The 12,331-nt window shown below is 47.2% G+C and overlaps 1 protein-coding gene across 1 annotated transcript in view; it reads right to left on the reverse strand.

Annotated features, from left to right (window-relative positions):
* TMOD1 (tropomodulin 1) overlaps nucleotides 1-12,331 on the reverse strand; it is a 77,352-nt gene that overhangs the window by 1,952 nt on the left and 63,069 nt on the right. The window contains exon 9 of the mRNA XM_068552239.1: nucleotides 5,210-5,354. Coding sequence (XP_068408340.1) covers nucleotides 5,210-5,354 — 145 coding nt within the window. The remainder of the gene's footprint in view (nucleotides 1-5,209; nucleotides 5,355-12,331) is intronic.

A 12,331-nucleotide genomic window follows, 5' to 3' on the forward strand; every position in this document is an offset into this window, starting at 1 on the left:
AGAGAAGGGAGCCAGGGTCCCTGAGAGCAAGCGGCAGAGCCAGGAACCTGAGTCCCCAGCTAGTGGCTCACGGTACAGAAAAGGATCCCGTGCAGTCTCCCCCTACCTGCCCTCAGTATGCACACTGGGCTGCATCTGTGCAGGGTTCCCCTGCCACTGGCTTTTACAGGGACTGGATGGGGAGAAGGGAAAGGCACCCACTTATTCAGGTTTTTTTTTTTTTTCTTTCCATTTTAATAATGAAGGAAATTGAGGCCAAGAGGGAAGTAACTTGCCTCAAGTCACAGTGAATAAGAGACGCAACTGGGAGCAGAAGCCAGGTCTCCCAATATCCTTCTTCAAATCAACCTGCTTTTTACATTCATTAAAGCAAACTCCTCCACGTTGCTTATCATTGCAACTGCCAGAGACTCGTTTATTGTCAGAGTCGGAAGGAATCTCGAGTCATCTGGACCAACCCCCATTCGAGGCTTGAGCTCCCTCCAACACTTCCCACCAAGCTTTACACCTCCATCATGTCTTTGGGGAGCATTTTATATTCCTTTATATTCAACAGCATTGACTGAGTGCTATGATGTGCCAAGCACAGGTACCAGAAATAAAGATTAACAGGGGACCAAGATATACCTACAAGAAATCTGATAAAACATCACAAGTACCCTGGTAGATCTCTATCAAGTATGAGAGGCACAATGAACGAAGCGGTCAGATTTTCCAAGGACAGCGGGTAAGTTGTACACTGAATCTTAAACGATAAAGGGATAGATGGTGGGAAAGTACGGGGAGCATTAGGAGTAACAGTCCTCTAAAGGGAGGCTTTTGCCTCGGTCACTGGGAGGCACTCAAGCTACCTGGACCGGTTGGTACCAGTAGGGCAAGAGGATGGCTTGTTGGGGTGTCAAGAGATGAGTCTGGCAGGGCCTCACCCGGAGAGGAGGTGGAGAGCACAGGTTCTGGGGCCAGACTGCTGGGTCCAGTCCTACTTCCACCCATGGACAGCGGGTAACCTTACCTACTTCTCTAGGCCTCTGTCTCCTTACTGTAGGATGGGGATGACGACAGCACCTGCCTCAGCTGGTTGTTGGGAACGTTACAGGAGTAAGATTGAAGCGTTCAGAGCAGGCCTGGCACGCAGTAAGTGCCATGTAAGTAAGTATCAGCTACGATTACTAAGGGACTTAGAAGCCATGTCGAGGAGTTTAACCTGAGAGCAGTGGGAACACAGAAAGGGTTCTAAGCAGAGTGGTGGGACAAGCTTTGGGATGAGCGCTGCGTGAGATGCCCGCCCTGGAGGAGCTAGAGGAGCTGCAGGGCCCGAGGACGTTTCAGGACACCCGGTAAATGTGATGAGGGCTTGACAAAAGGTAGGGCAAGGTGGCTGGTGAGGAGGTGGCTGGCTGGGCTGGGGGTAGTGCATAGAGAGAGGTAAAGATTTCTGGCTTGAATGGCTGTGAGGAAAGTAGTGCCCTTTCCCAAGATGGTTTTGGGGGAAGATGATGAAATTGATTTGGGGTGTATGTGCTGTGTCTGGGGTGCCTGTTAGAAAGGTCTTCCTTGAGAGTATAGTAAAAAAGTGACTTCCCCAGGAAGGGATGTTTTCTGCTTTTAAACATGTTACTGTACCACACAACTGTCTTAACCTGGAGGCTGCAATTCAGATTTCATTAAGTGAAGAGAGTTTCAGTGGCAGATTTACAGGACCTGAGTGCCTGAGTGCCAGCCTGGCTCTCAGCTATAAATAGTGTGGAGATAGGAGTCGTCTGAGGTGTGTCACCACGGGAAAAGAGAGATGGGGGTCCTCGGCTCCTCCCTGACACCCCCCTCACCCTGGCACCCCGCTCTCTCCCATAGAACACTCTGTTAAGAGCCCAGGGCAAAGGCTGGGAAGGACCAAAGACATGCCAGTCAGGATGGGTCCTGGGCAGGGCTGACCCATGGCCTTAGGGATTAAATGTCTCCCAAGGAAAAGCCCACCTGCCTCGCAGGCAAGCAAAGCCCAGGTCCCGCAGACCCGGCAGTGGGCCAGGAGACAGCACAGAGGTAGGCTGGAGTGAGAAGGAAATCGGAGAGGCCCTCTCCCGTCCACACGGAGCTTGCCCGCTGCTGCCAGGCCACAGCAGCAGACACGGTTACAACCACGGTGGCTGGACCGGGGCCGGCAGGAGGCTTTTATGACAAACATATTCAGCTGAGAAACATGGAAGCCTGTCTGCTTCATCAGAGCATCAAGAGCAGGATGAAAATACTGTGTCGGAAAGAAAGTCAGGATTTCTCTTTTGCAGGAGGACGCTGGCGCACCATCAGAATTAGAAGCGTTTCTTTCACAAAAATTAGCGGATGGGTGCAAATTTGCTTTTAAAGCTAGATGTCCTACTTCACCAACTAGTACTCTGTTGCATGCAGTCACCTGGATGATTCTGCTCTAATTCCTTCTGTGGGAAACCTCAAGGGAATAGCTGCACAGTTCCATGGGGTAACTCAGAGGCCCATTTTAATCACCTGTCATTCCTGCCCAGAAAACTGCCACGGTCCCACTTTCCACCTGCTTTCCTCACCAAACTCCTGAGCTTGGCGTTATAGGCCTTTGGCTCACAGCCTCCCACACCTACCCAGCCCCCTTCCCGTGAACACCCCATATACCTGTTCATCGTCCTGCCTTTGCCCATGTTGTTCCCTCTGCTTGGAATGCCCTTCCCTCCCTCCTCCGGGAGCTCCTGTTTTTCCTTCCAGGTGTAACTCCCAGTAACAGTTCCTCAATCCTTTCAGAACTTTCTGTCTCTCCTATCCTGCATACTGGGTCCTACCACCTTGCCTTTGCCTACACCAGCACCCCTGCCAGGAAGGCCTCCTGACCTCCCACATGACCTGTCTCTTCCTTGCAAGGCTGACTCAGGCCCACACCCACCAGGATGCTTGGATTAACCAGCCTCTGTCCTCACAAATCATTTGCTCGCTCTGTTCGGATACAGTTTGTAGGCCTTCTTGAATCTGGGGGCATGACTTTGAGTCTCTTCTCCCATAAAAGGTTGTAAAGGTTCTTGAGTCAGGGAACTAGCTTTCTGCTATCCCTTATGTCACCTCGCACAGTCCTGGGCAAACAAAAGATGCTCCCAAAGTGCTCACTGCAACTAACAACGGGTGTGACTTGACTGAGCCACTGTCTAGAAGGGCAGTCCCTCCCGGGCCTCAGTTTCTCCAGAAGAGAACTGGAGGGAGGAGCCTGAGGTCCCGTCCAGCTCTGGCATGCTGGGCTCCTGCCATAACCTCAGCAAGTCTCTGGTGATAGGAATTGGGCCTGGATTTTACAATCATAGACTTTCAGGACAGAGAGTCCTCAAGGGCCATTTCTTCTAGCCTCCAGCTGACCCTGGGGTCCCTCCTACAGCACCCCTGACTCTAGTCATCCGGAAACTTCTGTCCCTAGAAAGAAGTCCTCCAAGCCATCTTGCCACTGGAAGACCAAAGCTGGATTAGCCTTGAGATAGGCACCGAGGGACACATAAGAAGCTTAATCTAAGCTGAGAGAGAGAGAAAAAAAAAGTGAGATTACTGCATATCAGAAAAGAACTCAAGGCTTTTAAGTGCTGGTTCTGCAGCCAGATCACAGCTGGGCCAACAGAGTCCAGGTCGCAGGCCTTCCTCAACAATTCAATGTAGCTATCACCTCCAGTTACACCATGATAATTCTAATTCTTAGTTGTTTGTGTTTGCTCTCTTATTTCAAATAAGGACACTTCAGATAAACCAGGACACCTGACCTGGTGTGGGTTTTTTTGTTGTTTTTGTTTGTTTGATGGACTTTTCTAGATCTGCAGCTCTAGAAAAAGTAGCAGCTGGAGTAAGCAATGAATAAATAGCCTCTTAAGAACAGGAATCTACACCTTCAACAGCCAGTGCCCTATAGGACTTTGACAAATGTTTGTTGAATTGAGTAGCTCTGTGGTTATCTATGCATAGGTTCTGTGAGTACCTGCCTCGTGCATATACACTTATATACTCATCCCCATTCTTCTAGGCCTTCCATGTATTAACCTAGCTTCAGATTCATCACAGGAAGTGACATACCTGAACTCTGAGATGTGCTTTAGTATTAAGCTCCTTGCATTTTACTGAGTGTTAGGAACAAAAAAGAGAAACACATTTAGAGCAGGTTTGAATTTGATGAAAAACTCACTGAAGACATTGTCCTTTAGAAATATAGTTATTTCATAATTCAATCCCAGAAAGAAGCTTTCTTCTTTTTAAAAAACTCATTATGCTTCCTTCTCTTCTGTGACAAGAATAATGTAACTTGGTTTGTCTTCCCCCTGCCTTGATTCTAGGAAACTCACAGCTGAATATAATGATCAATTAAGTTAACAGACCTACTCCTTTCCTTGTTTTTTTTCTCTTATTTTCCTATAGCTTTATCAGACATACTCCGCTTTGGACACTCTATCAAGTTCTTTAAGCAGCCGGCAGGAATACACATGAGAAATAACTAGGCACAGAGCTTGAGAACACTTAGCATCTGGAAGTAAGTCGGTGATTGGTCTCCGTTTTTGTTCAGCTGACTAGTATTTCTATCTGGTGTTTGCTCCTAAGAAAGACTGCAACATTTTCTTTCTTTTCTTTTCTTTTTTTTTTTTAAGAAAAAAATACAACCTATGTCTTTAACTGAGATTAAATGTAACCTGTTTTACTTTACTATAAAGTCAGCATTTTCAACCTTTACGTTAAAAGCAACGTGAAGTCCCCTAGGTTTGCGGTGTGGGTAGTAGGGCTGGTTGGTGGCCTTGGGATCTGGGGCTTGGGCCAGACTGTATGATCTGGAGAGGACTCTGGGCTCCAAAAAGGGTATTCAGACGAGGAGGAGACTCCGTGTTGGCTTTGTGCCTCCCACGTTTCACTTCACCCCGCTAACACGCTGAGGGTGCGCTCTGGGTCCAGCCCTGTGCTCAGCTGAGCTACCTGCAGGGAGGAGGGCCTGGCCTCGGCGCCTGCAGGCAGGGCGCTCGCGTCTAGGCAAGGGTCTAGGCGGGAGGCAAGGCGCAAACACCGAAAACAAGGGAACGGGATCAGCGTGAAAACTGGGAGTCAGGCCCAAAAAGAGAACTCCCTTGGGGAAGGCGGCAGTGGAGTTGTCCCTGCCATACCTCCCATGACAGGTGGAAAGAATGACAGGCGGAAAGAATGACAGGCGGCGGGTAGGGTACATATGTCCACTCACCAAGGTCGTTGTTGTTCATCATCGCGTTGGACGCCCGCAGCCGGGGCCCCTGCTGAGTGAAGTGGTAGCCGAATTTGAGAAGTGTTGCATTTTTTTCCAACATGCTCACGATCTCCATTTCCACTTTGTTGCCCAGGGGCTGGCTCTTTGATCAAGAAAAGAACACAGTCACCTCTCACTCATTTGTGCAGGACCTAAACCTTCTCTACCTGCAGAAACCCTGAGCGGTGGGCAGGGATTTTAATACCTCCCTGTCCCCGCCCACTCCAAGAGCCGGGGCGGGGTGGGGGGGGGCAATGGAAGTTTGGAGAAGTTGAAAGGTCACACAGCCAGGAGCGAATGAGCTGAGATTCAAACAACCCAGGGCTGCTGGACACCAAGAACAGATCTTTCTACTGCTTCACAGCAGGCTTCCTAGAATATTTCAGCAGGAAGGACATTCACATCATCTAGTCTCAGGGAGATTTAGAAATCCTACAGCCCAGGCTATCCCCCATACTAATTAAATCAGAATCATTGGCTGTGATGATACTCAGGTGTCTGTGGTTTTTAAAACTCCCCAGGTGATTTCAATACAGAGCCAGGTTTGCTAGCCAGTCCTTTAGCAATTTACAAATGAAGAAACAGGCCCAGAGAGGGAAGAGGATTTGCCTAAGGTCACATAGTAAGTTGGGACTGCCAGAGTTAGCCTCCTAAAGCCTCACTCTGATCATGCTAGTTCCCTACCCCCAAATCTATAGTGATCATCTGACAAAGATGAAAAGGAAAGGAAAGGAAAACACGATAATACACAGTGTTGGGAAGGATATGATGAGGATATTCATCAGTCTCATTTATAAAAGTGGGGATAAAAGGGAAACAAACATTCATCAAGAGGGGGTTGCTCAAATAAATGATGATTCAGCTTTATAGTAGAACATGGGCAGCTGTACAATGATGGTGCAAATCGTCAGTTCCAGGCTGGAAAATATGCCATGACACAATATTGAGTAGACAAAGCCTAGTGACAAAACGGGTCATATTTATGTAAAGTTACCTCTATTTCCCATATACATGCATATGCACTGAAAAGGCCTGGGAGCATATTGGTGGTGGTGGAATTTGGGAGAGTTTTTGTTTTCTTCTTTGTATCTTCCTGTTTTGTTTGTGTTCTGTTGTATCTTACTGTATTGTTTGAGTTTTATGTACAATAAGATATTAAAAAGTAAATATAATCTTAAAGAGGTTTGAAAAGACAGAGAAGGCAAGCTAACATCATATTTAATGATTAAAGACATTCCCCCTCAGAGCAGGAACAAGACAACGAAATTGTCTTGGATGTCAGTTATGTAAGAAAAAGAAAGAAAAGTCACCATATTGGAAAGGAAGAAGCAAAACTATTTCTATTTGCAGATGACACAACACTGTATCTAGAAAATCCTAAGGAATCCACAAAAAACTATTAGCGCTAATAAACAAGTTCAGCAAGCTTGCAGGGTGTAAGATCGATATACAAAACCCAGCTGTGTTTCTATACACTAGCCATGAACAATCCAAAAATAAAATTAAGACAATAATTCCATTTACAATAACATAAAAATATTTAGGAATAAATTTAATAAAAGAAGTAAAGACTTGCACACTGAAAACTATACCACAGCACTGTACATTAAGGAAGACCTGAATAAACATATAAACATCCCGTATTCACGGATCAGAAGACTTAATATTGCTAAGATGGCAAGACTGCCAAATTGATCTAAAGAAGCAGCAAACAGAAACACACAACCACCTCCAATCACTTCCCACTGCCAATAACTGCTGCCATTTATTAAGAGCTTACTATGTTCCCAATGCCTTGTGCGCAACTTGCAGGGTCTCAGTTCATTCAATAACCCAACAGGATAAGCCCCGCCTCCTCTTCAGCCTGGCACTCCAAGTGCTGCAGTTTAGTCCTTGCCTTATTTCCTCTCTCAGTCTTTCCTCAGCCTGGTTACCCCAGGGATGGGGAGTCTGGTACCTGGTGCCTCGTGCAGGCAGAGGTCTATTTCTAAATGTTCATGTGCCCTCCTGCCTCCATGTGGAATGCCCCTACCCTCCCGTACCCACCTGTTGGTGTATCCTTAGTGCTTTAATACCCATCACAAATACCCCCTCCCCCACGAGGCCTTTCCTGATCCTTACCCCTGGAAACCATCCTTCCCCACTCGACACTCAAGTGGCCCACTGTATGTCCCTCTCTACTCCCGGGCCAGTCCATCTGCATTACTGGGTCACCTGCCTCCACAACTGTCTCTCCAACTAGACCTGTGTTGTTCAGTACAGTAGCCACCAGCTGCATGTGGCTTTTTTTTTTTTTTTTAATTTTTTATTTATTTATTTATGGCTGTGTTGGGTCTTCGTTTCTGTGCGAGGGCTTTCTCTAGTTGCAGCAAGCGGGGGCCACTCTTCATCGCGGTGTGTGGGCCTCTCACTATCGCGGCCTCTCTTGTTGCGGAGCACAGGCTCCAGACACGCAGGCTCAGTAGTTGTGGCTCACGGGCCTAGTTGCTCCGCGGCATGTGGGATCCTCCCAGACCAGGGCTCGAACCCGTGTCCTCTGCACTGGCAGGCAGACTCTCAACCACTGCGCCACCAGGGAAGCCCTGCATGTGGCTTTTTAACTTTAAATCTTTTTTAACTGACATAACATTATATTAGTTTCAGGTATACAATATAATGATTCGATATTTGTATACATCGTGAAATGATCACCACAATAAGTCTAGTTAACATCCATCCCCATACATAGTTATCAATACAAAAAAAGTGGTTTTTTTCTTACAATGAGGACTTTTAAGATTTACTGTCTTGGCAACTTTCAAATATGCAATACAGCGTTATTAACTATAGTCAGCATGCTGTACATTACACCCCCATGCCTTATGTATTACTGGAAGTTTGTACCTTTTGACCTTCCTCACCCATTTCACCCACTCCTTATCCCCCACCTCTGGCAACCACCAATCTGTTCTCTGTATCTATGAGCTTGGTTGGTTTTGCCTTTTGTTTTTTCTTAGATTCCACGTATAACTGAGATCATATGGTATCTGTTTTTCTCTGTCTGACTTATTTTACATCACATAATACCCTCTAGGTCCATCCATGTTGTCACAAATGGCAAGATTTCATTCCTTTTTTATGGCTAAATAATATTCCATTGTATATACCACATTTGCTTTATCCATTCATCCATCAATGGACACTTAGGTTGTTTCTGTGTCTTGGCTATTATAAATAATGCTGCAATGAAATGGGGATACATATATCTTTTTGAATTAGTGTTTTCATTTTCTTCCGATAAATACCCAGAAAGGAAATTGCTGCATCATAGGGTAGTTCTATTTTTAATTTTTTTCAGGAATAGCCATACTGTTTTCCATAGTGACTGCACCAATTTACATTCCCACCAGTGGTGCACAAGGTTCCCTTTTCTCCACATCCTTGCCAACACTTGTGAAGTCTTACCTTTTGATAATAGCCATTCTGACGGTGTGAGGTGATAGCTCATTGTGGTTTGGTTTGCATTTCCCTGATGATTAGTGATGTTGAGCAACTTTTCGTGTACCTGTTGGTCATCTGTATGTCTTCTTATTCAGATCCTCTGCCCATTTTTAAATCAGATTGTTTGGGTTTTTTTAAACTTTAAATTTAAATAATTAAAATTAAATAAAATTTATGTGGACTCTAAAAAATAATACAAATGAATATATATAGCAAAACAGCAACAGACTCACAGATATAGAAAACAAACTAGTGGTTATCAGAGGGGAGAGGGAAGTGGGGAGGGGCAAGATAGGAATAGGTGGTTAAGAGGTAAAAACTACTATGTATAAAACAGATAAGCAACAAGGATATATTGTATAGCACAGGGAATTATAGCCATTATCTTGTAATAACTTATAATGGAGTATAATCTATAAAAATACTGAATCATATTGTACTGGAGTGTAGTTGATTACAAATGTTGTGCTGGTTTCAGGTGTGCATCAGAGTGGTTCACTTATACATGTGCATATATCTATTCTTTTTCAAATTCTTTTCCCATTTAGGTTATTACAGAGTGTTGAGTGGAGTTCCCTGTGCTATACAGTAGGTCCTTGTTGCTTATCTATTTTAAATATAGCAGTGTTCAGGCAGTGTACTTTAGGGCACCACACCGTAGGATGTTTGCAAGAAACAAAAACGGAGTTTGCCCTTGGGTTACTCTCTTTCAAGGCAAACAGGGAATAATAGGTTATACATATTTATCTTTCTGTTATAAATAAACACACACACACACACACACACACACACAAACCCATCTGTTTGGATATACAGATGTTCTCCTAGGGCAAAATTTTAAGAAGAACTGATTGTTAAAGTTACTGAGTGTGAAAGTGGGCAAGATTTTCAACTGTATTATTATAGAATATATAGAAATAAAATCCAATCTAGAAAAAAAATACTGAATCACTATGTTGTACACCTGAAACTAATATAATATTGCAAAGTAACTATACTTCATTTAAAAATTAAATAAAATTTAAAATTCAGTTCCTCAGTTGCATTAGGCACATTTCAAGTGTGCAAGAGCCACTGGCTAGTGGCTACCATATTGGTCAGTGCAGATACAGAACATCTCTATCAACACAGAAAGTTCTGTTGGATGATGCTACCCTAGACTATGAGCCCTTGGAGAGCACACAGTACCCTGTATCTCTAGGCCAAGGTCAAGGAATTGAATTGAATGGAAAAAATAGGAACAGGATCAATGCGCAGCAACCCGGGAAGGTTGAGAAGACACATCAGCCCAACATCCAAATGGACAAGCATGGAACCGCAGCTGAGACTCTTGACAGAGAACTCCTCCCAGGTATTATGAGTTCACTGGAGCTTGTGTGGGTTCAGATGGGGCTTGGACCGCTGACTAGGGCAGGCAGAGGGAGGATGGTAAGATTCCACCAACCTATCTGGCAAGGCTCCGGAAAGGGCTGGGAAGAGCTCAGGCCTGTCCTTGAAGGAGCCAGCACAGCCCTGGGCTCTGGCCGGCTTGGCCTGGCAGATGATACAGAGACTATCTGAGACCCCAATCCACCTCCTTTAGCGTCTTTTCAAAATATGAAGCACATTCTCACTGTCAAATATTGGAATGAAAAGTGAGAAATCCGGCGAATTGCCCCCACACGTTGCCCGTGTCTTCATTGGGGAGGGGTCCTGTTTTCAGGCCTCATCTGTGCTGAGGGGCAGGGGGAGTGCCCCACGCCCTGAGGGTCCTAGGAAGGGCCTGCTGGAGGGAGCTGTGGGGTGCTGGGGAGGAGGGTGAATCAAGACGGGCAGAGAGCCGCCCCACTGTTTGCATAGGGCCGGCGGGGATGTACGGGGCCTGCAGGCACCCCGTGTGTACTGCCTGCTTCCTGGGCGCTGGGAGGGTCTCTCCTGTCCTTCCATAAATGCAGCCTGTCTGGAAGCTGGGCTCCTCAGTTCCAGCCCAGCTCTGACACTAACTAGATCCATGACCTTGGCCCACCCTGTCCCTTCTCTGACCCTCGGTTTCCCCACCGAGGGGTAAAAGGAGGGCTGGACTAGGTGTGTCTCAGCGCCCTGGGCTGCGGTCAGCCGCCACCTCCCACCCCAGCCTCATTGCCATCCCAGGGCAACTCCAGGCGGCAAGAGAACATGGCCTGGAGGTAAAGAGAGCCTGGCTGAGTAAATAAACCGCCCCAGTGTCCTACTCCTGAATTTGTGTCCCGAGCCAGCCTGCAAGGCTCCGTGTCACCCCGGGCAGAATGCCCCAAGTCCCTTTCTTTGGCCGTATAAGGAGAAGGGAGGACAGAGACTCTGACACAGGGTGCAGGTGCAGGGGCTGAGGAGAAAGCTGCGGCCTCCGGAGACCCTGGTGACTAACCAAGGATGAGGAATAAATCCAGCGCCACTCACCACCTCCTCTTTGCCACGCCGCCCAGAGCCCAGGCCTCCCGGCACACTGCGAGAGGTGCAGGTGGCATCCCCTTGCCCGGGCCAGCAGAGCCCCCTCCCCAGACTTCCCTCAGCCCACCCCTCCCCCACCAGGCCCCAGTCCAGTCTCTAGACTCCAGGCTCCCAGGAGCACCTCCCCACAGGCCCCCTGCATCTGGGCGGTCAGAGCCCCCTCTGGTCTCCTGGGCCCGGATGGCCTCGCCCCGCCCCCAATCCTCTCCTATCCAGCCGGGAACCATCTTTGCAGAGCATGACTCTGACTGGTGCTGATAACAGCCCACAGACCACTTTCCCTCAAACCACCCATTCAGAGCCCTTTGGGCTCCTAACTCCTTTTTTCGCTTTCCTCTGGCGGTCCCATTAATCTAGTTTAGTTTGGATGGGCTCCACGGCTTCCCCCTCTCCTTCTCTGTTTGTGTGGTTCCCTGCACCTGAGGCCGTGGCCACCCTCTGAGATACTGTCCACCCTATGGGTTTATCTCAAATTCCACCTCCTCCAAGAAGCCCTCCCTGATGCCTGCTCCTGACTGAGATTTCTCCCCCCAGTGGCCCACTGTCTGTGGCTTGCTGGGGCACCCGGTTGGATGGTCAGCTGTACACTTGTCTGTCTTCTTATCCAGTGTGGAATCCCTAGAGGGCAGAGCCAGAGCCTCATTCACACACAGAGCCCAGCATAGCCCTGGGGTACAGCAGGCACTTATCAAACACTGAGATGAACTGAAGAAAGATGCTTCTGGGATGGGGTGGGGGCAGATGGTGACCAATGCTCTGGCCTGGCACCAAGGGAAAGGGACAGCTGAGAAAATCCAAGACCCACACACAACTACAGTAGGATTCAAGAGCCCAGACAGGCACAGTTCATGGACTTTAGAGTCACAAAGACGTGGGTTCGAATCTTGCCTCTGTTACTTACTTACTGTGCGACCTCGGGCAGGGTACAGAGCCTGCCTGGGCCTCAGTTTCCTCATCTACAATACTGGGGTGGGTTGTGACACCTACTCACAAAGAGTCTTTGCAAGCATTAAATGAGATAATGGATATACGGTACCTGCTCAGTACATTAACTCTTAGAATAACGTGTAAACTCCCTAAGTCACCTTCCGAGTAATTATAAAAGTGAACAACTTCATAGTTTGCATCTCTTAT

This window comes from Eschrichtius robustus, chromosome 10 (assembly GCF_028021215.1).
Source record: "Eschrichtius robustus isolate mEscRob2 chromosome 10, mEscRob2.pri, whole genome shotgun sequence".
Taxonomy (NCBI): Eukaryota; Metazoa; Chordata; class Mammalia; order Artiodactyla; family Eschrichtiidae; genus Eschrichtius; species Eschrichtius robustus.